Source organism: Schistocerca cancellata, chromosome 5 (genome assembly GCF_023864275.1).
Source record: "Schistocerca cancellata isolate TAMUIC-IGC-003103 chromosome 5, iqSchCanc2.1, whole genome shotgun sequence".
NCBI classification, from domain to species: Eukaryota; Metazoa; Arthropoda; class Insecta; order Orthoptera; family Acrididae; genus Schistocerca; species Schistocerca cancellata.
Window position 1 is genome coordinate 70400817 of NC_064630.1, and position 26928 is coordinate 70427744.

The 26928-nt window shown below is 43.9% G+C and overlaps 1 protein-coding gene across 1 annotated transcript in view; it reads left to right on the forward strand.

The window, feature by feature from the left end:
* Window positions 1-26928, forward strand: part of LOC126187866 (atrial natriuretic peptide receptor 1-like) — a 1317386-nt gene that overhangs the window by 829422 nt on the left and 461036 nt on the right. The window contains exon 7 of the mRNA XM_049929189.1: window positions 2748-2829. Coding sequence (XP_049785146.1) covers window positions 2748-2829 — 82 coding nt within the window. The remainder of the gene's footprint in view (window positions 1-2747; window positions 2830-26928) is intronic.

The window sequence follows — 26928 nt, forward strand, 5'->3', positions numbered from 1 at the left end:
CAGAAGAATCCATTCATAGAATATTAAATCCTGTAAAGTCACCAAACTGCGGGTACCTGGCACCGAGGCTTTTGCCTAACTGGGTAGGGTTAGAAGGAACCTCTGCTCCTTTACTCACGCTCGTTTTTATGTTGCATTACCGCGTGATCACGCCTGAGAATAGAAGAAAAAAGGAGGCTTGAAAAAGTATACATACCCTTTGATGCTTTGGATCACGTTCAGATTTCATTGCATGGCTGAACGGATTCTAGCGGTTCCATCTGGTACACGAGAGCAAATATTGCAGCTCCGCTGCGCTCTGGAGAGATACGATCACACTGAATGGGGCTGCAGCCCCACAGTGTCCTTGAAAATTCCGATGGTATTAGAAATGACGAAGGTTGTCAAGAACATTTCCCTCTTGGTCATCGCACTGCGAACTGTCGTTTTTAACCGCGTAATGTGTGGGAATCAATGCCCTGGAGAAAGGGGAATTCCACTGATGCCCTTTATGCCACCCCCTGAGAACCTTTTTAGTCATTATGAGCGATGACGTGCTTGAAACATTTCGCTCTGCCACTCATACGAAAACAGTGTGCTGTAATCGACGGGTGGAAGAGTGGAATGCGGGTAAGAGAGGCTGTGACGACCTTTTCATGGTGTGACATGTCCACGGTGGGGCTGGACAGAATTGAAGTGAAATTTGGTGCCATGTGACGTCATTGCCGGCCGCGGTGGCGAGCGGTTCTAGGCGCTTCAGTCCGGAACCGCGCGACTGCTACGGTCGCAGGTTCGAATCCTGCCTCGGGCATGAATGTGTGTCATGTCCTTAGGTTAGTTAGGTTTAAGTAGTTCTAAGTTCTAGAGGACTGATGACCTCAGATGTTAAGTCCCATAGTGCTCCGAGCCATTTTTGACGTCATTAACCAGCCTTACACCTCACATAAACAACCTAGCTTTCCGCAAATGTCGACACCTCGCTATCTGAAGGGTCGCTGAGCCAGAGCGTGACGTCGCAGGGCACCACGATTGTGCTCCATTATAGAGGAAGGTTGTAGATACTTTTGACCCAAATTGTAAATTGTAATGGGAGGCAATTACGAGGTACGGAAACGTGATCCATTAATTCCGCTGCGCGATGTATTTTACCAAGGATCGACGCACCACGCCGGGCGCAGTGCGTACTAAGCGGCGCAGAATTTACGGCAAGAAAGGAAAAATGAATTGATTGTTGGTGTTAATAACGATCATCCTCCTTTACCTCCTCTGTATTACTGCAGATGACGTGTCAATGAGCACATTTGTTCTGCGCAAGCAGTACACGTGAAGTGCCTAGTTGTTTCCACTGCGCTGTGTGGAATACGAAGGTTCTGTTATAGTTCACTAATCTGCTGTCTTCAAGTTGATGTCCCCAGCGCAGAAAACAGCACGCAGGTCGTAGGTTCTGTATCTTGAGGCTGAAACTAACTTTTAGCGAGGTTCTCTTCTGAAATAACGTATCACTTCTTTGGGATGCCATTCGCGTATTTTAATGTAGCCACACGAGAAGACTACATGATCTTAATTCAACACCTTCTGATATAGCAAAGTACATGATCAAACTTCATGTTTACGAAAATGTATCTTTACACTATTTGTGGCACGTGTCTGTGCTTCATGACTACCGGAGTGAATCTTTTAATACTGTACTGGATTGGATTGTTTGGGGGAAGAGACCAAACAGCGAGGTCATCGGTCTCATCGGATTAGGGAAGGACGGGGAAGGAAGTCAGCCGTGCCCTTTTAGAGGAACCGTCCCGACATTTGCCTGGAACGATTTAGGGAAATCATGGAAAACCTAAATCAGGATGGCCGGACGCGGGATTGAACCGTCGTCCTCCCGAATGCGAGTCCAGCTGAGTTCTGGAAACACATCCTACGACAGACAACTTGTCTGTTCTTCTCAAATGCCTAATCCAGAGTGACGACCATCCCGAAACACTTAGCGCGCCATACCAGAAAAGGCGTGACCCGAACACTTCCCAAGTGCTTCGTCTGCAGTTTCGTCAGTCTTTTGTTTTTGATTTAAATTGTTTTTAATAATTGTAAAATGACTGATTTACATTAAAAAGTGAAGTCATTCCAATGAGTAGTTTAACTACTAATAATAACTATACTTTAACGTTTTGGCGCCCTTGCTCCAAACACAGCAGCCAATCACAGAGCCGTAGTGTTATACAGGTGGTCGTTCTCACGGGAATGGTGCCGAATCTAACATCTGTCACAGGTACCTCACACCACATTTCGTCATCTATATACTTCTTGCATCTCTACTGCTCTCGAAACAGCTTCTTGGAGCCTAATATGATGGCTGACTAAGCCAGAAATATTACAAATTCCTACTCCCAGGAAAACCGGGTTTTCGGGCCACGGTGATAAAGTTAGAAAAATTACAGCACGCACTGGATATTCGAAGCGGCCATTCTTCCACTGCACCACATGCGAATGCACGGGGAAGGAAACCTATAAAGTTATACATTTGGAAGTACACTCTGCCTTGCACTTGTCAGTAGTTTTTCAGAGTGTAGATTTAGATGTAGGTCTAGAGGTGAGGTAGGTGTAGATCCACTTGTAGCTCTAAGTTGCTGTAGAACACATTACTTGGAACTGGTTCTTGAAAAACACTGTGTGGTATAAGCATATTTGTCAACTGGCAGTGTTCCACGGAGGTAAGTTTTGCGTGCACAGTATCGAGTCTCAGGTGGTGACGTTGTTCCACTGTGTTTCAGCGTTCCCGGACTACGCAGTTCTGAGTATCGTCCTCAGCTCCGTGGTCGTCGTGCTGGCCATCGCATCCGTCGTCATCTACAGGTGAGCCGCAGCGCCGCGCGCAACTGCTGCCTGCACTAATACTACGTACCATTTCATTGGACTACATACACAAAAATCTCGTACTTGGTCCCCGCGTGGCGAACCGATGGACGTGGCGCAACGGTTTACTTGTTTTAGTGTGAGGCGATTTCTTCGGTCAATCCTATCGGGACGTTCAATACTTTCAGTAAACCGCATGGAAAATGTCAAGATATAGTAGTAGCTGCATCTCTCGACTTCCCTCACCCTGAACTACCGTTCGGTCTATAACGCCAACAGCACTCGAGAAATGAATGTTCCTTCCTCTTTAATGTTTTACTTTCTCTGTATGCGTCGCATAAAGCGTTGATTCTAATGTGATATTACATTGAAGCTCCAAAGAAACCAGTATAGGCATGCGTATTGAAATACATCAGAGCAATAAACCGGCAGATTACGGCGCTCCGGCCGGCAAAACGTATATATACTACTGGCCATTAAAATTGCTACACCAAGAAGGAAAGCAGATGATAAACGGGTATTCATTGGACAAATATATTATACTAGAACTGACAAGTGATTACATTTTCACGCAATTTGTGTGCACAGATCCTGAGAAATCAGTACCCACAACCATCACCTCCGGCCGTAATAACGGCCTTGATACGCCTGGGCATTGAGTCAAACAGAGCTTGGATGGCGTGTACAGGTACAGCTGCCTATGCAGCTTCAACGCGATACCACAGTTCATCAAGAGTAGTGACTGGCGTATTGTGACGAGCCAGTTGCTCGGCTACCATTGACCAGACGTTTTCAATTGGTGAGAGATCTGGAGAATGTGCTGGCCAGGGCGGCAAACTAACATTTTCTGTATCCAGAAAGGCCCGTACAGGACCTGCAACATGCGGTCGTGCATTATCCTGCTGAAATGTAGGGTTTCGTAAGGATCGAATGAAGGGTAGAGCCACGGGTCGTAACACATCTGAAATGTAACGTCCACAGTCAAATGTGCCGTCAACGCGAAGAAGAGGTGACCGAGACGCGTAACCAGTGGCACACCATACCATCACGCCGGGTGATGCGCCAATATGGCGATGACGAATAGACGCTTCCAATGTGCGTTCACCGCGATGTCGCCAAACACGGAGGCGATCATCATGATACTGTAAACAGAACGTGGATTCACCCGAAAAAATGATGATTTGCCTTTCGTGCACCCAGGTTCGTCGTTGAGTACACCATCGCAGGCGCTCCTGTCTGTGATGCAGCGTCAAGGGTAACCGCAGCCATGGTCTCCGAGCTGATAGTCCATGCTGCTGAAAACGTCGTCGAACTGTTCGTGCAGATGGTTGTTGTCTTGCAAAAGTCCCCATCAGTTGACTCAGGTATCGAGACGTGGCTGCACGATCCGTTACAGCCATGCGGATAAGATGCCTTTCAAATGGTTCTAACGGCTCTGAGCACCATGGGACTTAACAGCTGAGGTCCTCAGTCTACTAGAACTTAGAACTACTTAAACCTAACTAACCTAAGGACAACACACACATCCATGCCGTAGGCAGGATTCGAACCTGGGACCACAGCGGTTGCGCGGTTCCAGACTGAAGAGTCTAGAACCGCTCGGCCACCCCGGTTGGCAACCTTGTGTGAATGCTCCGAAAAGCTAATTATTTGCATATCATAGCATCTTCTTCCTGTCGGTCAAAATTCGAGTCTGTAGCACGTCATTTTCGTAGTGTACCAATTTTAATGTAAGACAACTAGTGTTGGGCGCAGTTGTTAGATCGGTACTGCTGCTACAAAGGCAGGTTATCAAGCTTTAAGTAAGTTTCCTGTTCAAATGTGTGTGAATTCCTGAGGGACCCAACTGCTGAGGTCATCGGTCCCTAGACTTGCACACTACTTAAGCCAATTTAAACTAACTTATGCTGAGAAGAACACACACACCCATGCCCAAGGGTGGGCTCGAACCTCCGGGGGGACTGGCCGCGCAATCCGTGACATGGGGCCTCTAACCTCTGGGTCGCTCCGCGAGGTGTAAGTGAGTTTGAACGTGGTGTCACAGTTGGCGCAAGAGCAATGGGATACAGCATCTCCGAGGTAGCGATGAAGTGGGGATTTTCCCGTACGACCATTTCACGAGTGGACTGTGAATATCAGGAATCCGATAAAACATCTATTTGTTAAAGGTGAAAAGGCATTAAACTACACCGAAGCGCCAGTGAGACTGGTACAGGCATGCGTATTCAAATAGAGAGATATGTAAACAGGCAGAATACATCGTTGCGCTCGTCAACCCCTATATAAGGTATATAATCTCCGACATCGCTGCGGCCGGAAAAAGATGCTGCAGGAACAGGACCAACGACGGTTTGAGAGAATCGTTCAGAGTGACATAAGTGCAACCATTCCAAAATTGTTGCTGATTTCAACAGGTGACAGCGTGTGAACCATTCAACGAAACATAATCGATATTGGCATTCGGAGCCGATGGCCCACTCGTGTACCCTTGATGACTGCACCACACAGAGCTTTACGCCTCGCCTGGTCGAGTCTCGTTTCAAATTTTATCGAGCGGATGGACGTGTACGGGTATGGACACAGCCTCATGAATCCATGGGCCCTGCATGAGGCTGGTGGAGGCTCTGTAATGGTGTGGGGCGTGTGCAGTTGGAGTGATATGGGACTACTAATGGGTATAGATACTACTCTAGCAGGTGACACGTACGTAAGCATCCTGTCTGATCACCTGCATGCATTTTTGTCCATTGTGCATTCCGACGAACTTGAGCAATTCCAGCAGGACAATGCGACACCCCACACGTCCATAATTACCACAGAGTGGCTCCAGCAACACTCTTCTGAGTTTAAACACTTCCGCTGGTCACCAAACTCCCCAGACATGAACTTTATTGAGCATATGTGGGATGTTTTGCAACGTGCTGTTCAGAAGAGATCTGCACCCTCTCGTACTCTTCCGGATTTATGGAGAGCACTGCAGGATTCATGGTGTCAGTTCCCTGCAGCTCTAGTTCAGACATTAGTCGAGTCCATGCCACGTCATGTTGCGGCACTCCTGCGTGCTAGCCACGGCTCTACACGATATTAGGCAGGTGTACCAGTTTGTTTGGGTCTTCAGTGTAGTAATAATAATAATAATGACAATGATGACAATAAAGATAGTGGTGGGTATAAAAAGTATTTATACGTGCACAAAATAGATGCTTTCTGATATAGAGAGTTCTGAGGAAAGGATGTTTAAGGAGAATGCTCCATCTAAGACTACTGGGAAATGAGGAAGATTTCTAGGGAAAGAAGGACGCATTGGAGTTGCCGTTGCGTGGTGGGTCAATGGTAGTCAATATTGTTGTTGTTTCAGGACGTATGCCATTAATTGTCTTCTTAAGTTGGAGCTGTAAAAGGTTTTGAAGCACTTACCATTTGAAAATGAAATTGGAACTATTTTCGTTTTACTGGTAAAGAAATTTTCCGTGCATACAAACTGTGTGCTGCTCGGCGCGTTACTACGTTTCCTTCGCTCTCTACGACTGTCCCCGCACTCCTTCTGTAGGCTGAGACCCAATTGCGGTCAATCTAATGTACACCAACAGGGAGAGCGCGTGCCGGTGCTGTGAAACAGCGGCAGCCACGCAGCCCCATCGGCGGAGCCGACCTTTTGCTGCCTTCCACCAATTGATGAAGGACTCATGAAATATTCATACCATAGCAAGAAAAAAGTTCCCAAAGAGAGAACGCGCCAAGTTCTACTTCGCCACGAGTCGCCTTCTGGTCGCGGTTGTGTCCTTCCCTCATCACATGAAATTCACTTCTAATTTACTGAATTCTGAGTTCTTCCAAAGCAAGACTGCATTTTTAGAATTTCGCGTACAGATTATGTTGAACATGTAAGTCACGTATTTTCAGGGTATTTGATCAAGAACTTCCCGAAATCTCCGCTTATGAATTGTGAAATGATGTGGAAGTAATGCAGTCTGTAGCTTAACGTAGAATTTTCATGTAAGAAATTGAAAGTCGTAGTAGGTAGCTTATTGCTCTCGTATCGTATCGTGTTATCGTAATCTCAGCTGCAGTTATACGTCTTTCGTCACTGTGTTTCACATAATTAAATTATAAGATGATAAAGGACATGGACTAGTTGTTAGTATAATTTATTGTTGTTGTTGTTGGGGTCATCAAGCGAAATAATTATGTGATGTAGCACTCTGTAGTCGTCTTTGTCATGCGTTCCCTCACTACCCTCTTCCCACACACTCCCGTTCGATACCAAATTAAATTAAATTTCGTTGATGCTTTTGGTAGTGTCCTATCAACCGAACCGTTCGTTTATTTAAAGTTATGGAATCAGCATCTTTTGTCCCCAACTCGACTCAATGCTTCTTCATTAGCTGGTCGATCTACCCAGCCGATCTTCAGCTTCTACTGCGGCACTTCGTTTCGAGAACTATCACTGTATTCTGGACTGTGCTATGTGTGTTCCACGAGTCACTTCCTTATAATGCAACACTCAAACGATTATTTTGTGAGGAGCAATCCTAAGACATAAATTTGTATTTGATATCAGCATTTCTCTTTCTCGGGTATCTTTCCTTGCCATTATTAGTCCTAATTTTAGACCCTGTCTAATTCTACCGTCGTCAGTTACTCTGCTACCCAAATACGAAACGTTGTCTCTTACTTTTAGCGTCTCACTTCGTAGTTCGATAACACTGCATCACCCTTGTTTGATGTTCACTTTATGGCCTCCTTTCAAGCCGCTCAACTCCTTTTCTGTCTCTGAGGCATTTATAATGACATTGGCATACCTTAAAGTTTTTATCACTTCTCCAAAAAGCACGATTCACTTTCTAAATTTTTGCGTAGTTCCCTTTACTGCTTGATCACTGTACTGATCGAGCAAAATGGTCGGTACAGTATGGGCCTGTCTTACTACCTTTTCAGTAACTGTCTCCCTTTCATACCCTTGGAAACATTGAACTGCAGTTCAGTTACTAAACTGAAATTTATGTTCCTAGTACCTACTTTATTTTTGCTGTTGCAATTCTTTTTAACTGAATTGCTTACGATGGTTGTTACGAAAAATTTACTTTTTCACAGTAACGTTTAGAGTAGGAGACTGAAATCTCACATACATTTTAGGCTACAATGTGGTTTGCATCTCTTTACACCCGTGTAGCATCAGTTAGTCGGATAACTGAAATCAGAGTGGTTGTAGGATTGCTGTACTTTTAATTATACGTCTACAAGGAAGATGTTTGATAAAAAGTCAATTAATTTTAAGGATCTTCCATGTGTGATGTAGTCGTCAACTATCGTTGACAGTTAAGGCATTGTAGGAGGTTCGTAAAAGTGACATTTGGTTCCCACACAAGATTGTTCTACTTTCGGCACATCACCCATGCCGTGGTCCGTAATCAACGTGCTGATCTAGCTTTCGGGATCAAATGTATTCCAGATTCAATTTTTATATGGTATCGCTAGACAATTTAAGGCAAGTGCAAAACCTTATTTCTTTCCCCATCTTCTTCCAGTCCGAGAATACGCATCTTCTCTAAAGATATCCTCGCCGACGGAAATTCAAATCCAGTCTTCCTTCATACACTTATTCTTCCAAAAACGTGCACGCAAGATGGATTTCCCAGTCGCTCAAATATTTGTTATACAGTTCTTTTTCTTTAAGGAAAACAGGTGATTTCCTTTGCGAGCCACTGGAGTATGGTAGAAAGACAGGGCAGTCACTGAGGGCGAAACACATAATCTCTATCCATTAAGAGGAAATATCTTCACTTTCCCCTCCATAAGAAGGAAAAAAGTCAACCTCAGTGTTTAGAGACCAATAGAGACGTTCCCTGACAACAAATTCCGTAATTATCTCAGAAACGTCACTTTTGCAGTAACTACCAGAGACCATCCAAAGAGCAAGTCATGAGGTTCTTGTATTCTGTAGTTATGCATTGGTTCTTACGGCAGAAAGCAGAAATAAATGCCTCAACAACAGTTATGTAAAATTCGTTTACTTAACTCATTGTGTTGCCCAATAGAATGTAGTCAGATCCAAAGTGCAGTTCCGAGAATGCTGGCTCGTAGCCGAATCTTTAACACTGTGGTCACTGACAGAACGGAGGTGTGTTTTGACAGGCGAGGACCACGATACAGAATGGAGTGATGGTAGCCTGTGGTGGCCTCCTATACACTAGGAGGACGACATTGCCTTTACCTGCTATGGAGGGCGTGTTGGTGTAGCAGCCATCGGTTGGCTGCCGCAGTTGCTGTGTGGCTGCCTTAGTGGCGGTACGAGGAACGTCTGCTACAGATTTTGGAACTATGAACAGACACACCTGGTATTGTAACTGTAGCGAACGGCACCACAAACGTGATGATAGAAGATTTTTACGTGCTGCTAAACAAGACAATAAAGAAATTTAAGAGGCTGCATCGGCCATAGAACTGTCGAAGTGCCCATCGTGACATTTTGCTGAAGTAATTTAAGGAAAGCACGGAATACATAAATCACAATTGTTGGACGGGAATTTAGACTCCGATCCTTGCCAGTCTTAAGTCTTAACAACCGTATCAACTCACCTGTCTGGCAACTGAGTTATTATGCCATGATGCAAGCAAACACAGTAAAACATCGGTCGTTGGCTAAATGTAATCTTGTTACCAAGTGCGAAGCAAAATGTCATAGGCACGGTGACTATTTACGAGGGTTGCCCAGAAAGTAATGCAATGCATTTTTTTTTCTCAGCCGAAATCAATGCTACGAATGCGAAACGTTAGGTATGTGTTATTTGTAGTCTCCTGAGTGAGCGCACCACGTTTCCGTCACTTCCGACAGATAGCGTTGCTGCAGAACGGTTTCAAAATGGCGTCTCTAGGTGATGTACGTTAAAAGCAACGTTCCGTCATTGAATTTCTAACTGCAATGAAAGAAACTGTCGGGAATATTCACAAACGCTTGTGGAAAGTCTGTGGAGCATCTGCTGCCGACAGAAGTACAGTTAGTCGCAGGATACGGAGGTTGAGGACATCAGAAGGCGGTTCGGCGCACCTCTACGACGTGCAGCGGTCAGGGAGACCATCCACGGTTGTGAAACCTGAAAGCCCTGACCTAGTTCCCTCGGACTTCCACTTGTTTGGGCTTGAGGACAATGAGGAGGTTATTCACATAGTGAAGTGCCGGCGGAGCCGGCACAAGGATTCGTACCGACAGGGCATACGTGTCCTTGTTTCGCCCGGGAGGAAGACCATGGAACGGGATATACGTGGAAAAATAGGGTGTGTTGATAAAACACCATTCTTACCATACTTACTAATTTTTACTATGTTCAATAAAAAATTGATGAAGGAAAAACTGCTGTGCGTTATTTTCTGGGCAATCCCCGTATGTTGCAATTATTCTTAAACAAGGGGTTTCTTTCTGCGAGTGTTAGACCTGTGCCAGATTCTGACATACTTGTTTGCGAGGCATGGACGTGTTTTAAACAACAGACTACACACTCCACAGCATACCTTCCAAAGTCGCATAAAGATGTACCGTAAGTAAAATGTGTGACTACTTGTGATACAAGTGTTGAAACACCGAAGCTCGCGTCCTCCATAAGGACTGAAGAAAATAAAAGCAATAAGCAGCTTTAATTGTCATGGATAGTTTCAAGTCCGTGATGTAGACTGGTGGTGTTTGCCCAACAATACCCCAGGCCGATTGCCTTTTTTGCTAAAAGTTTCAACGCCAAGATCGACAGACGTTATATTCTTGTACTCGTCTTTCCAAGATCATTTTAACGTAATTAAAAAAAAAAAGCATTTCATTCCATTAAAGAAACCTACTTTTTGCAATATCTCGGTTGATACGAGAGATAAAAGGATTATACACACGAAATAAATTACGTGGCCTTCAGCAAACTTTCAATTGCCGAAAACCTCGCATCGATATCTGGAACTACATGTGTGGCCGAGCGTTTCTAGGCGCTTCAGTCTGGAACCGCGCGATCGCTATGGTCGCAGGTTCGAATCCTGCCTGGATGTGTGCGATGTCCTTAGGTTAGTTAGGTTTAAGTAGTTCTAAGTTCTAGGGGACTGATGACCTCAGAAGTTAAGTCACATAGTGGTCAGAGCCATTTGAACCATACATTTCCCTGCGCGTCTACTAGGAAGAATCTTTACAGTAAATGCTGCTGAAAGTAGACCATATTTTGCTCTTATATTAGCTAATCAACTGTCTTTGTTTCGACTACTATATTTGCGCTTTGTCCTCTTTACAAACTGTCTTCCAACTCCATACTCTTTTCTTCAGTTTATGAAATTTTTTCGCAGTTTTCATTTCATGTTCGCTAAGTAAAGCTTCTCATCACTTTCTTTGCTCCCACCAGCTGAATCATATTATCAGCCTCGCGGCCTATGTCAAATGTGGATCGATCTGTTTCACTTCTATTAAAGTCAGACTGCTCAGTCCCAGCACTAAGGCAGGTTTCTAGAAACCACACTTATTTGTTATCAAGCACCTCCTCTTCTACGAAGCTGTATGTTTCAGTAGCCTACTCGTTGCTTGCCTGTTTTTTCCTCATATACAGCTCGTGCCTAACATGTACTGAGTCTGCAGTTTTAAAGCTCCAAAAAAATGGTTCAAATGGCTCTGAGCACTATGGGACTTAACATCTATGGTCATCAGTCCCCCAGAACTTAGAACTACTTAAACCTAACTAGCCTAAGGACATCACACAACACCCAGTCATCACGAGGCAGAGAAAATCCCAGACCCCGCCGGGAATCGAACCCGGGAACCTGGGCGCGGGAAGCGAGAACGCTACCACACGACCACGAGCTGCGGACTTTAAAGCTCCACTTCGCTATTATGGGACACATTTCGTGACTTTACTCAATCCGTTCTCGCCTTGGACTTGCCCATCTGCCGAACGTGATAGCTTCAAATAAATCTCTTCACTTCTGTCTGTCAATAAAAACTTACTACGTCCTCAGACTACCGATCCCGGTCAGCAATGACCATCTTCAGATCATGAGCAAAACAAAAATACAACTAGTTGATTGTCTACAGCTTAAAACAATGAAATAGGCCATAATGAAAAGTAATGGTGACATATATGTGAAAGTTATGTGCTTTAAATATGACGAGGCATACCTGTTTTAAAAACATGTCTCCGAGTAATGGAGCCAAGATAAATACAAAATGATCTCAGCATCGTCACACATAAATGAAATATCGTATGTACTACAAGTCATTTTGTCAACCACGCTACAGGTCTAAACTGCTATACAGCAGCTTCAAAATGTTTCTGTAGGGATCTCGCCAGATGTCTCTACCGTAGGTTTAGATATAGTTTTCAGTCATATAATTGTGCTGTATGCAATAAAAAGAAAAACAGTCGGTAAAGTCTGCAGGAAGCTTACCAGGAGTGTAAGTCATTACAGTAATAAAACGCAATAAATTAAAATATGAGTAAAGTTAAACGTTTCAAAGGAAATAGTTAACTGGCAATAATTCTGATACGCTCTTGTGAAGAATTTTAGATAAAAGTGTAACGATATACGTAAGGAAGAGCTTAGGTACTTCGGAGAATAGCATAAAAATAATAAAAGAAATATGGAAATAAGCCAAATGATTAAAACAGAACGTGTCAAGTAATCAGCGCTCTCTGTTGGCATGACCGCCAGAATGCCACGAAGGTGAGAAGTGGTCAGAGGAACTTAAACCCGAGAAGACCCCTTCGTACCTTGCGACACGCAGTTCCAACAAAAGAATGATTGAACATCGTACCAGTCAATCAACAAGATTATCTACTGAATGAAATATATTATATAAGCAGAGAAAGGACTAGAAAGCAGGAGAGTAACGCGTTCAACGTAAGAAGTAAATATGTAAAGCAGTGTATAATGGGTAAAGACAATGGCAAGATTTATATAAGAGAGGCGTTCAGGGATTAAAGTAGAACAAGGTCAAACAAAGCTCTGTAGACTTTGGGATATAAATAGCTCAGCCTTTTGACCAGTATTCCTTGCTCTTACTTCTTCACTTTATAAACTTCAAGCTGTTCTAACAAGTTGAGAGCAAGGCCGTTTTGCACCCAGTGGAGAAGAAACGTTTTATTCTAAATGCTTCCTATAGAATGACCGGTTTCTGATAAATGCCATCCCAGAGAAGTTTTGTTACACGGCTGTGAATGCTCCTTAAACCTCCTTTAAAATAGCTGCCGGTCTGGCCGATATATTTATTGTAGCTATTGAAATCTTTGCTGTATACTCCACAGCCATCAAATTTGTCATATGCCCTTTTCAGTTTATGCTTTACTCGCAGTTTTAGGGCACTGTTAACTTGAAAGCCACATGCAACATTAGATTTGCTGAAACATTTCTCTATTTACTAGGACACTGTACAGTGAAATTTCATTGGAATTGTTTTCGTTTGTTCTTTATCGGTTCTGTTTTCTGGGTGAGTGGTCGTTTTCCTGCTATTTATTATATGTTTCTTAGTGTATTGTAAGGGCGCGTGATATCATCTGTAGAATAATCATTATCTATTGCAATTTGCTGTAATATACTGAGTTCTTTACATATGTTGTAGACGAAGGAACCGGTGAATCATTGAGGTGAAGAAAGCTTTTTTATATCGAGAGGGATGGCATCTACTGACGCCGATGATACTGTCTGTACATGTAGATAGCGCTGTTCTCTGAATGATTCTGGTATATAAGATATTTCATTTATGTGTGACGATGCTGAGTTAATTTTGAATTCGTCTTTTGACGATGCCTCTATCGCCTATTATATTTGAACATGTTTTTAAAACAGTCATGCCTCGTCATATTTAAAGCGCATAATATTTACTTGTATGTCACCAACACTTTTCATTATGGCCTATTTTATTGTTTTAAGCTGTAGACAATCAACTAGTTGTATCTGTGTTTTGCTGCAGGTTTGAAGATGGTTATTGTTGACCGAAATCGGCAGTCTGAAGACCCAAAAAGCTAGTGACCATAGACGGAAATAAAGAAATTTATTCTACACTTTCTGGATCGCTGTTTGATTCGCTACCACGTCGCAGCTTGTGAATATGGCGTCATACAGGTTATTGTGCGGACACGTAATGCTAAAAAACTGTTCGAGGCTTGCACATTTGTTGTTGGCATCACCTAAATGGCAACACAGTACATGCAATAATAGACATGTCGTTTTATTTCGTCAGTGGTCTTAATTTGCCTTTTGGTTTTTATCAAATAATAGACGCGAGGGGATAACAATACGTCTAAGAACACAAATGCTTATTTAAAGTAAGTTTAATAATTTCATGTCACTTGCGGAACGTGTGTACTGTCAATTAGAAGGATTGATAACGGACATTTTGATGTACATCACGAGCTGTACTTCAAACATATTTGTTCCGCGAAGAATGTGTTCGAGGATGATTGGATGGTAAATAAATTCAAAGAAGCTGCAGAGGGCCCAGTATACAAGATTTTCACAAGCAGTGTATTGTTTCTGGATATCTACAAAACTTTGATATGAATTTCCAGAATGGATTTTCCCTAGTAGTGGGGTGTGTGCTGATATGAAACTTCCTGGCAGAGTAGAACTGTGTGCTGGACCAGACTCGAACTCTGGACCTTTGCTTTCGCGGGCAAGTACTCTACCAACTGGACTATCCAAACAGGACTCCTGACTGTCCTTATGGCCTTACATCCACCATCACCTCATCCCCCTACCTTCCAAACTTCACAGAAGCTCTCCTGCGAACCTCGCTAGACTAGCACCCCTGGTTTGCGGAAGAGCTTCCGTAAAGTTTGGAAAGTAGGAGACGAGGTACTGGCGGATGTAAAGCTGTGAGGACAGGTCGTGAGTCGTGCTTGGATAGATCAGATGCTAGAGCACTTTCCCGCGAAAGACATAGGTTCCGAGCTCGGGTCTCGGTCCGGCACACAGTTTTAATCTGCCAGGAAGGTTCTTTGACATGAATGTTTGGTCGGCCTCCTCGGCCCTTGATCGATTTGAAAGAAGCTACACCATTTCGTATATTACTTTGCTCATGCCTCTGCGTGTTAATTTGTGTTTTCAGCATACCTGCAGCAGATTAAAAACTGGCAGAATTGTCCGTCTGATCTCTGCCTGTTACACATCAGGGTTCGTGTACGATTATTCAAGCCTACTGTGCGCGCTCCGCTATCAACGTCTGGACCGCATCTCCTTCATCTTGAGCGCTACAATATGATGCTCTGAGATACACAGCGGAACCTCTTACTGAGGTTTACCAATGCCTTGCGCACCACATTTGTTGCCGACTTAAATGGTGATCCTTGGTATGAGTATGCTGGATATTGTGGCGCGTGACGGCGCAGCGACGTACTTCTTATGACGTGAACAACGTAATCGAGTTGATGAGGTCAGAGGAATTCACGTATCTAAAAATGAGGGAATCTTTCACACCTCGAGACTAGACTGACTGATTATGAAAGTAGGAGCGCTGCCAGACCCTTTTACAGCATTTTTCTTATCACTAAGAAGAAACGTAGTACGCCCAGTGAAAATCATCTTCGTAATTCACTGTCCACATTTCAAACATTTTAATCGAGTGCCATGTAAGAAGATAATCAGCGAATATGGAGAGAAAGGTTCTGATGAACATGTGGTTCTAACTGCTCTCATTTTCTAGTGGAGGGATGTAGGCAATTTGACTGCCATCTGCAAACAGTCGTAGAATATCCAGATCTGTCGACTTCTGTTATCATTGCAAATCACACATCAAAGAAACAATGGGGCAGTTTTCACTGCTTAAGGTCAAGGAGAGACTTGGAACATCCAAGAAACAATATTGGTTCTAACAAATTAATTCATATGAGATGGAGAACAAAAGCTGTAACTGTCACAGCAGTAGCATAGTAACTAGTAACTGAAAATACAGACATAATGAAATGACGGTTTCAGACTCATTTGAATCTTCGATTTGAAAACTCTAGTTAGTTTAACAAAACACTCCGTACTTTTCTGTTTATTTATTTTGCTTTCTGTCCACTCATATTGGACAACACTTTGGATCGGTAATAAATTCTATTACCAATAATGTTCCGTATTTCAAAAATCGGCATGTTAATTCCTGGGTTAAAGATTTTTCTTTTTTTGCGCTCCGCGTTGTCGACTTTCATTTAGAAATAGATAGTACCAGTATCTGACTAACTCATAATGTAAGAATGTACGGAAATTAGTTAACTTCATTTTTTGGGCGTCACCTAAGCGTTATTTATCGTTCATCATTTTAAATCGAGGAACCATATTTTTTTCTCAGCCTGAGCTCAATTACGTGCTGAACTTTGTTGGGGGTATTGCCTAATGTGTGATGTCTTCGAGGGTGGAAAATCTCGAAAAGGCTGCCAACTTGGTGACGTTATTCCTACACCAGCAGCCGCCTGCGTGTGCAGAACTGAATAGTAGCGGCATGTTGGTACGTTTCTTACACGTACGATGAGTAAAAATGAAAGCTGTAAGTGATTCGTAATAGGTGGCTGATTCGATGGTACCAAATACATTCGCTTCAAAATTTAGGATTTAAGTTTGCAACCCTATCCGGAACACAGTTTTAATGGTCCGCTGAAATGTGAAATACTGTAATATGGAGCATTAAAATTCCATTTATTGATTTTGGTGTGTACAAGCATTTTTCTCTGATGCAGTGAACCGCAATGATTTGAAGAGAACAGATACTAATTAAAATCGCTCACAATTCGCAGCATTTGACCAAATTAATGGTCGCGTAGGTTAAATGAACGTTTCAAACAAATGATAAAGCTATTTAGCCGGTTACCATACAGAAAAATGTCATACACACTGAAAGAAGGCAGATGGTGCAAAACGATTGTCATATTGCTCTCTACAATTAAAGGAATTGTCAGCACAAACACTGTGCGACGTCTGTGAATCAGTTTACGTGGACTGACAATTTAAATAACAACGTTTTAATTGAAATTTTTTTGTAGATTGCCAGTGTAATGGGTCCCTTTGTCGCCAACTGAAAGTAGATAAATTGACTGACTTTATTTTTGCAAATTTACACTCCAAAATGGTATATGCACATCTAATTTTCGTAAAAATAATGCCAAAAAAATTTTAAGGTTGATGGACGATGAAGAGATAGAGATACACACACACACACACACACACACACACACACACACACACACATACAGAGAGAGAGAGAGAGAGAGAGAGAGAGAGAGAGAGAGAGAGAAGAAAGTCGTAGTTCTACTCATTATTGCGTACTGGACGCAACCGTAAGTACCGTATTTTGTTCATTTAGCAAGTGAAGATGAAATATCTTTGCGTCCCCCCTTCCAGCAAAATTGTGAAACATGGTTGCATGGCTGAGCGTAACATCTGATTGTTAACTCAGTGTCAAACAGTTTGTTGCTAGTGAATATGGATTAACATGATTAGATGAAACGAAACAAAATGCCGCCATGGCTTAGTTGCACAAGTGGGCGTCAGAGCATCTAGACATACCGGGTGGTTGTAATTAAAATACATCTACCCACTGGTGTCCAGTGTGGGCTATAATTATCGTATGGCAACGTAATTTGGTAGATATTCTACTGCTTTACTGCGGGACCGATTTATGCAAAAAAAAATATAGTTCCAATTGTGGCCGCCTGGTACAAATTTGGAACTGTACATTGTTTGTATGACGACATGACATCCACGCTGGCAACTGAGAAACCAAAGCGTGGATAAACAGTATGATTACCGAGAAGAGAGACCGTGTGCTGTTAGTGAATCTTTTTTACGTGCACGGCAGCAGTTGACGTGCTGCATTGAGAGAATGTTGCCCTGAGAAGTTTGAGGAGTGGCTCGATCTCAGTAAATGGTTTAAAGATGACCATAATGAAATTCGAAAACACAGGTGAACTTGGTGTGGCACTGGAAGAAGAAGATTGCGGACTTTTAAATAAGATGAAATGATGGTGTGGTGGCCCTCAACTACGTACTCAGAGCTGAAATATTGAAAGTTTTGGCTGGTTTCGTTGTCTAGGGGCTGTGATACGTAGTTGCCGCATTACATGCCAAATACTGCTAAGTCTACAGTATGCAATATGAGTATACACATGAATCGAATGGTCGAAGGTTTCTATCACTCGCCAGTTGCGAATTTTGAACGAAACATAGACATTTATAAATGAAAGACTGCAATTAAATAAATTCTGCAGGTACTACTTTAACGACTTTAAATGATGAGTACGATATCAGAAGTACCTTTATTACTGTAAAACACTTACTGGTGTCGATAGTGCAGCAATTAAATGAAATATAAGTTGAATAATAGGGAAATAATACATTCCTACTTCACGTAATCCGCTATGAGTAGAGATGGGGGATCCGCTCTTGAACTAATTCATAGAGTTCAATCTTTCAAAGGAGTGAACAATCAGTGATTCAGATAAAAAGAACGGTAGCTCCAAACGTTTCCCACGGCAGAGAGAGAGAGAGAGAGAGAGAGAGAGAGAGAGAGACGGAGCATATCAGCAGCGCCTCTGCTGGTCAGAGCACAGTGCACGCCACACAACACAGCCAGCGCCGGCCTCTGCCCTGCTTCTACCTTGGCTGCCTGCATTGTGCAGTGCCCCATTGGATTTTGTGTTTCACATATGCCTTTCCGTCTCTGTGCGTCGTCTAACGTGTGCACTGTGCAGTGTCTGGCGCAGCTTAACTTCGCATCGCACTCTGTCGGCGATCGTTTCAGTCGCACGTCCTGCCCTCTGGGCAGTTGATGCGAGCAACAGGACAGAGAGCCACCTAGCGGATAACATAGGAACTACTTGCAAAAACCTGCTCGCAAGGGAACGGACGATTTGTCTTGGAGCGGGTGAGTTCACCGCTCCCCCCCCCACCCTCGGAACTCGCCCGCTCAACGCTCACCCCACCGTCTCGACTCTAGCCAGAGCGTCGAGCAAAGCGACTCAGGTGTCACTCTGGTCTCTGCGGTCTCAGCTCACGCAGTAATACAGCTCGCGGCTCGACCTGCTCGACTCAGCGCCTCTGCATCGGAGTTCGTCCCCACTGGATATTGTTTTTCGTAGTAATACCGCTATGTATATTACATTATTATGTTATGTATACATCAATTGTTTTTATTTTATTTTTATTTGTTTAAACTGATTAGATTAGGTTCCTGATGACTCCTCTTACTATAGGATTTTTATTATGTACACTCGAATTTACGCTCTAATTACGAGCGAACCGATAAACGTATCGCAAAATGTGATACACCAATATTTTCCTTGTTTTATTCTGCGTAAGGCTATATGCAGCACTTTCGTTTTGCAGTCAAATTTATATTTTTTTTTCTTATTCTGGTACGGATTTTGCGATTTTAGGCATCTTCGAAAGGAAACGTTCACTTTAAAAATATATGGCTTGCGATGTATTTGTATGAGGTTAATGAAATTTTAATACATTATAGCCAAATATATTGTTAATGTAAATCTCAAGTTACAACATTTTCCGATCACCCAAAAAACCACGATAGTGCAAAATAAATCAATAATCAAAAACTTTGTCATATCGTAGAAATTTCAATAAACAATACAAAATTCTTACTCATTATCTGTGTTACTTCAAAATAGGATCAAATAAGATAAAATACAGTTATAGTACTGGAATAAACCAAGTTTAAGGGCAATGTGCCTTCCATTTATTTTCTATTGTAAATGAGTGGTGAGTCATGAAAAAGAGCTAATTCATTTCAGGGAGTGAACAGTTCTGATCCAATCTCTGAAAAGAACAGTTTTGCCCATCTCTAGCTATGAGCAACAACACGGCTCGCGAGATATTCGCTTCCAAACGCATACCACGTCTTCACTGCAGAAGCCACGGAAGTCTAATAAGTGCACAAGTCGGCGCTACGAAATATTTTCATCTCCCACTATCACGCGCAAACTGTTCCACTCTACAAGCCTATCCCGCGGCCGTGCGTCCGTCGCGCTGTGCTACCCATGACTCTCTCGTGCGACTGTCCCTTGTGGCGCACTGTTCAGCTCCCTCCGTCCTCTCTCGAAACGGTGCTACTCCTCCACCTCCATACAGTCTCTCTGCGTGTCCTTTTTGGAACGATCGCTGTGATTGGCTAGAGCGCTCCCTCCCTGCCTCCAAGCCAAGGCACACTCACAAACATAATCAAACACATTCGAAATAATGGCTTCAAATGGCTCTGAGCACTATGGGACTTAACATCTATGGTCATCAGTCCTCTAGAACTTAGAACTACTTAAACCTAACTAACCTATGGACATCACACAACACCCAGTCTTCACGAGGCAGAGAAAATCCCTGACCCCACCGGGAATCGAACCCGGGAACCCGGGCGCGGGAAGCGAGAACGCTACCGCACGACCACGAGCTGCGGACTCGAAGTAATGGATTTACATTTAAATAACTTGAAATTAAATAAATATTCCTACGGCTGGACCATAAACACGCTCTAACACACATTATTAAATACATAAACACACTGAATAAAAATATACCAAAGGAATAGAACACAAGTAAGCCAGTAGCCTAATGTCTCTGTGCTTTCTAAAGCACAGTAAATAACTGACCAATTTCTTTATGAATAGTATGTATCAGATATAAACCTAATGAATAAATAAACATAATGAATAACTATATTTATAAACGTGCTGCTACCGTTTTTTTGTGAAACTGTGGAGTACTTATGGCCCTTCCCGGGTTCGATTCCCGGCGGGGTCAGGGATTTTCTCTGCCTCGTGATGGCTGGGTGTTGTGTGCTGTCCTTAGGTTAGTTAGGTTTAAGTAGTTCTACGTTCTAGGGGACTGATGACCATAGATGTTAAGTACCATAGTGCTCAGAGCCATTTGAACCATTTTGAACTTATGGCCTGACGCGATCGATATTAATAAGCCACTTGTATAATTTACTGTCAGATACTAAACTTTAAACTAATAAAGATATTGAAAATCTGATTACACATTCAGAATCGTCGTGCAAATAATGGTAATGTATATGTTTATTTTTGAGGTATCACGATTCATCTGGCTACTATTAATTTCTATACGAACTGTGAAATGGCTGCCATTAAGGTTTCACAAAGTCCTCCACTTTGGCACTCCCAGCATGTCTCCTTCATCGACACAGCGTCACCATGCAATTCCCAGCCATGCGGTCGGCCTGGACTCCGGCTAACTTTCGGCACCACGTGGCCACCGACGGGCCACGGCCCGCCGAGAGGCCCCAGCGCGGCCAGCCAACTCCGGATATTCTCATGATGCCACAACTCGCTCGTTACCTCACAAGGTGTCCTAGCCTGGTGGCAGTTATTGACGAAGTTGCTGTAACTGACCATGCAGCACATGTCCCAGGCTGCACTAGATGGAGTTCCACGAGAATTGTCAACCAATGGGCAACAGTACGGAATGTTTTGCGGTCTATATTTCGCTGGTACCTGTACAAGATCTGTGACAGACAGCAAAGTTCTGAATTTCCTCTTCGGTTTCTGCCACGAATCGAAGGTTAAGACAAATGACTGGGCAATATTCTATGGAGTGACGACACACATTTTACTCTACAGGGTGCAGTGGATACACAGAACTTCGGATTTAGAGGTACTACTAAACCGAGTGTTATGGACAAAGAGCCATTGCACTCGCCTTATGTGACTGTGAGGTGCGGATTCACAAGCAGATTTATTGTCAATCAATTCTTCTTTGAAAAGAATACACCCAGAGGACCTGCCAGGTGTACCGTGATATCTGAATGTTACTGATACTTCCTTGTAGAGATTGTGGTTCCTGCTATGGAAGAGCGCAACTGTGTGAAACCATTATTTTCATGCAAGTTGGGCCAACACCTCATGTCGCTCGCACGGTGAAAGATCTGCTTAATGCAACCTTCCACTAATCTGTGTCTCCACAGATTTTCCAGATGCATAGCCTGATCTAAATACACGTAACTTTGGACTCTGGGGATATTTAAGAGAATGCATTTACCTGTGACACGTTCGGTCTCTGTCTCATATGAAGGCCATTATACAGGCACGCTGCTACGATTTCAACAGAACTGCTAAGAGTTCATCACATCGTTTTGGGGATGCAGCATCTCGTTGACGCAACTGGTGCTCGTATTGAACAAATTGTGTAAGTGGCAGTTAATAACCAAATCAACAACATGCCTTTCTCACTTTTTCGACACTTTCTGCCCATGTCCCGTTCCTAACCAATTACACATGGAAACATTTATATACATCTTCCTTGCATTCACAGCTCGAGATCTGCACCTGGTGGCCAAAATTGGAACTAACTTTTTTTCACCGTAAATCGATTCTACATTAACGCATTATAGTAACAACCAATTTTCGCTGACAATACAATAATTACAGGCTGCACTGTACCTCTGGGAGTAGCTGCACTTTAACTATAATAAAATGGGAATGCCATGTGGCTAAGGTCTCCTGTTGGGTAGACCGTTCACCTGCTGCAAGTCTTTCGAGTTGACGCCACATCGGCGACTTGCGTGTCGATGGGGATGGAATGATAATGAGGACAACACAACACCCAGTCACTGAGCGGAGAAAATCTCCGACACAGCTGGGAATCGAACCTGGGCCGTTAGGTATGACATTCCGTCACGCTGACCAATCAGCTACCAGGGTCGGACTTCAACTATAATCACCCAGTACAAAACACTCCAAATGAGTGTGAAATCTTATGGGGCTTAACTCCTAAGGTCATCAGTCCATTAGCTTACACACTACTTAACCTAAATTACTCTAAGGACAAACACACACACACCCATGCCCGAGGGAGGACTCGAACCTCCGCCGGGACCAGCCGCACAGCCATGACTGCAGCGCCCGAGACTGCGCGGCTAATCCCGCGCGGCACAAAACTCTCCGTACTGTCGCATCGAATTAGCTCGCACCTGCTGACAGGCAACCCGACGAACATATTTCCAATGCCGGCCGCTATCGCGCCTTCCCTGCAGTTCGTGTCCACACCTTCATCATATTGTATGCACGTAATGACGTTTGGCGCATCACAAACGGTGCCCAAATTTTAACACCCGTGAAGTTACTCAACACCTTACAAAAATGCTCTATCCACAGATGTGTGTCTGAAGTGTCGGCAGAAGTGCCGACACTGTTTTGTTTGAGGAGACCGAAATGCACGCTATAAGCTCACGCAGGCTGGCGTGAGGTCTGAAACAGGATACGTAATGAATGCTATAAAGAAAAGTACGTAGCTTCTGGAATACTTAACTTTAATCCATCATTTGTATACAGCGTTCTTGATGATACAAGTGAGACTCTCTCTAGAAATGGTTAATGGCGCCTTGCTAGGTCGTAGCCATGGACTTAGCTGAAGGCTACTCTAACTATCTCTCGGCAAATGAGAGAAAGGCTTCGTCAGTGTAGTCGCTAGCAAAGTCGTCCGTACAACTGGGCGAGTGCTAGTACGTCTCTCTAGACCTGCCGTGTGGTGGCGCTCGGTCTGCAATTACTGACAGTGGCGACACGCGGGTCCGTCGTATACTAGCGGACCGCGGCCGATTTAAAAGCTACCACCTAGCAAGTGTGGTGTCTGGCGGTGACACCACAGTGTCTATTTTCGGTACTTCTTGAAGTTACCGAGCAGTTATCTTCTGACATCGTGCAGACAGTTGTGAACAACACCGCACAGAATGCAGATGGCGTTACACCTCCTGTACTTAATGTGTGTTGTTGCGCTGAAATGCTACTCCCTTACATATCCAGTCAGGTAGTGAGATTCATGTCAAAACAGTATTTGTTGCACACCGTCTTTACGATGCTGCAGTTTTAATAGCCAGCTCTCATCTTCCACTTGTTGTGAGTTTTATGCGAAGATTCAAAGAGTTCCGTAACAAACTATCTTTGCGTATAAACGATAAAACACAAGTTTATTTCATGGAATAAAGTGCCTAGCTCTTAAAGGGCGTAAAAAGTAAAATTTTTATCTCTTACAGGTTGCATCTGCAACAGGAAAATTGAAATCTCGCTCTGTAATAAAGATAATCGTGATTCTACAATAATAGAAAATTGTTAATCGAGGTAATGATGTTGTAGACACTGACATTTGAGTCTGAATATTCTCTACCAACTCGTGCAGGTTTGTGTGATTAAGTAATTGATGTCTTTCAAACTTCTATTTCATGCATGATTACCCATGTGATGGGGTACAGATTTCGGTACCTACTTCTTCTCTCCATTAAGTACAGTGCCTGGTAAAAAAAGTGAAGTAGGCAGCAGTCATGGTCGGAAGTCAATGTAATTTCGTCCACGTGCACACCACCGGTGCGTATTTAAACGATTACAATTGCAGTTCTCTGTGCAGGTAGAGCAGCCACCAGAATGCCTTAGTGTTGTTCGTTTTTAGTGTAGTTACCTGGCCTGGTACACTGTATAAGGGGCGCGATGTTGATTAATCACTCGTGATAAAGCGACAGCTGTTGAGTAATCACTGCGAATCACACCGAGATACCGCGTATACGTGTGAGGCAGCGTTGTCAGCGCCGGACAGAGTTTGAAAGCAGCCTCACTGAGGACCTGCCTTCGGCCGGCTGGTGGAGTAGTGCAGAATCCAGATTTATGGGGCGTTCGGAAGTGATATTACCCCAGAATGAGATTTTCACTCTGCAGCGGAGTGTTCACTGATATGAAACTTCCTGGCAGATTAAAACTGTATGCTGCACCGAGACTCGAACTCAGGACCTTTCCCTTCCGTGGGCAAGTGCTCTACCATCTGAGCTACCCAAGCACGACTCACGCCCCGTCCTCACAGCTTCACTTCCACCAGTACCTCGTCTCCTACGTTCCAAACTTCACAGAAGCTCTCCTGCGAACCTTGCTTCTGTGAAGTTTGGAAGGTAGGAGACGAGGTACTGGCGGTAGTAAAGCTGTGAGGACGGGGCGTGAGTCGTGCTTGGGTAGCTCAGATGGTGGAACACTTGGCCGCGAAAGGCAAAGGTCCGAGTTCGAGTCTCGGTCAGGCACACAGTTTTAATCTGCCAGGACGTTTCATAATACTGTCCGATGTACTGGAACGTGAAGGCACACATTATCGCATTAGAGGTTCCCATCGACCAGGTCTGTCCACCACAAGGGAGAACCGCTGTTGTGCGTAGGAAGTACATCTTATCCCCTTCACATCTGCTCCCGCTATCCAGGTGACATGGAAGATATATTGTGTCATCTCCCACCGTTGTACGATAACTAAAAGACGTTGGGCCAGAGAACTGCCGTCCCACGCTTAGACTGCCGTTAACACAACAACACAAACGGTCGCATGTGGAGTGGTGTTGTGACTGAAGCAGTGTCTGCTGAGAATGGCGTCCCACTTGTTCAGCGACGAATTGCGGTTCTACACTATGCCAGGTGACCATCGTCGCAGAGTACGAAACCGACTGGATCGGGGCCCCAACCTTCCAGTGTTTTGGAGGAGCACAGGGGTATTACTCCTGGCGTCATTTTGTGGAAAGGCATCAAATATGATTTCAGGTCACTCCAGGAAGTGGCTAAGAAACTCTTGCGGCACAATTGTACGTGACGGATGTTCTACCGAGCGAGGTGGCGCTGTGGTTAGCCCACTGGACTCGCATTCGGGAGGACGACGGTTCAAACCGGCGTCCTGATTTACGTTTCCGTGATTTCCCTAAATCGCTTCAGGCAAACGCTGGGATGGTTGCTTCGAAGGGGCACGGCTGACTTCCTTCCCCATGCTTCCCTAATTCGATGGGACCGATGACTTCGCTGTTTGGTACCTCCCCCCAAATCAACCAACCACGGACATTCTGCGTCCTGCTGTGTTATCTCTCACCTGATATCACGAGGCCTTTTACCAACACAACAATGCTCACCGACTCACGGGGCGTGCTTCTATGAACTGTGTGTGCGATGTTGACGTATTCCTGAGGCCAACAAGATGCCAAGAGCTGTCCCTGACAGAAAATGTGCAGGATCATGCTGGGCGCCATCTCCGTGCGAACGTCTGTGTATCAAAGTCCACTTATAACAGCTGTGAACCAGAAGAGAAGAGGGTGGAATAGCTTTATGACACCCTTCACAGCCGCATCACTGTGCGCATCCAGGTCACAATAGGCGCATCGGCATACTGATAAATTAGCCGATAGTGCCAAGTTCTTCGTCCATTTCACTTCATTTTGTGATCACAACAGTAACATTACAAACCCTCTCAGCTCGAGAAGTTTCTTTCCGTTTCCCGCTCCCCGTCTGAGGGGATGTTATGTCATCTGTACCAACTTCACTTCTCCAACATATACCACTGTAACTCTGTTCTCCCAGCAGTCGCTTCTCATTAATTATCTGCTACCCTTGCTTGATGTCGTCGTGAACTATAGTGGAGGACTGTTCCGATTTATGATAACTGATCGAGGTGGCGTCTTATTAAGGTACTTCGGCTAGTATTCTAGAAGATGGCAGTTCAGTTCCCTGTCGGGGCATCGAGATTTAGGTTTTCTGAGGATGTGGCGAATTAAGGAAATCACACAAACCTACAACGCTAAATTCGAATACCGGGATAGTTTCTTTGTAATGGCAAGCCCGATTTCCGACTCCATCCTTCCCCTTCATCAGTCCTAACATGTGTTCCATCTCGAATGGCCACTTCGTCGACAGGACTTTAAGCAACCCCAGTCACACATTTTCTTCTTTATATTGGGTTGGTGCATAGGTTTGTAGCGATTTTGTTTTCTATGTTGGCACTCCGGTTGCTATCCATTTATTTATCGATTTTCGCTTTTTATTTGTAGTTCACTATTGCTATCTGAATTCACATTTTGTGGTTTGTGAGATAGTGACTGGAGCTTTGGCCGCTGGAACATGCAGGGCCAAGTATGGAAATCGAAACGTTTCCGACATATTCTTCTGTTTGAGTTCGATAGAGGAGTGACACAACCGGAGGCAGCCAGAAGATGACTGTGTATGGGGATAATGCCATTCGACAGACCACGGCAAGAAACGGTTTTCACATTTTAAGGACGAACGTTTTCATATTAGTGACTCTGCACGTCCAACAAGACCTTTGGGGATGTGTGAAGATCGTTCAATACCATTAATC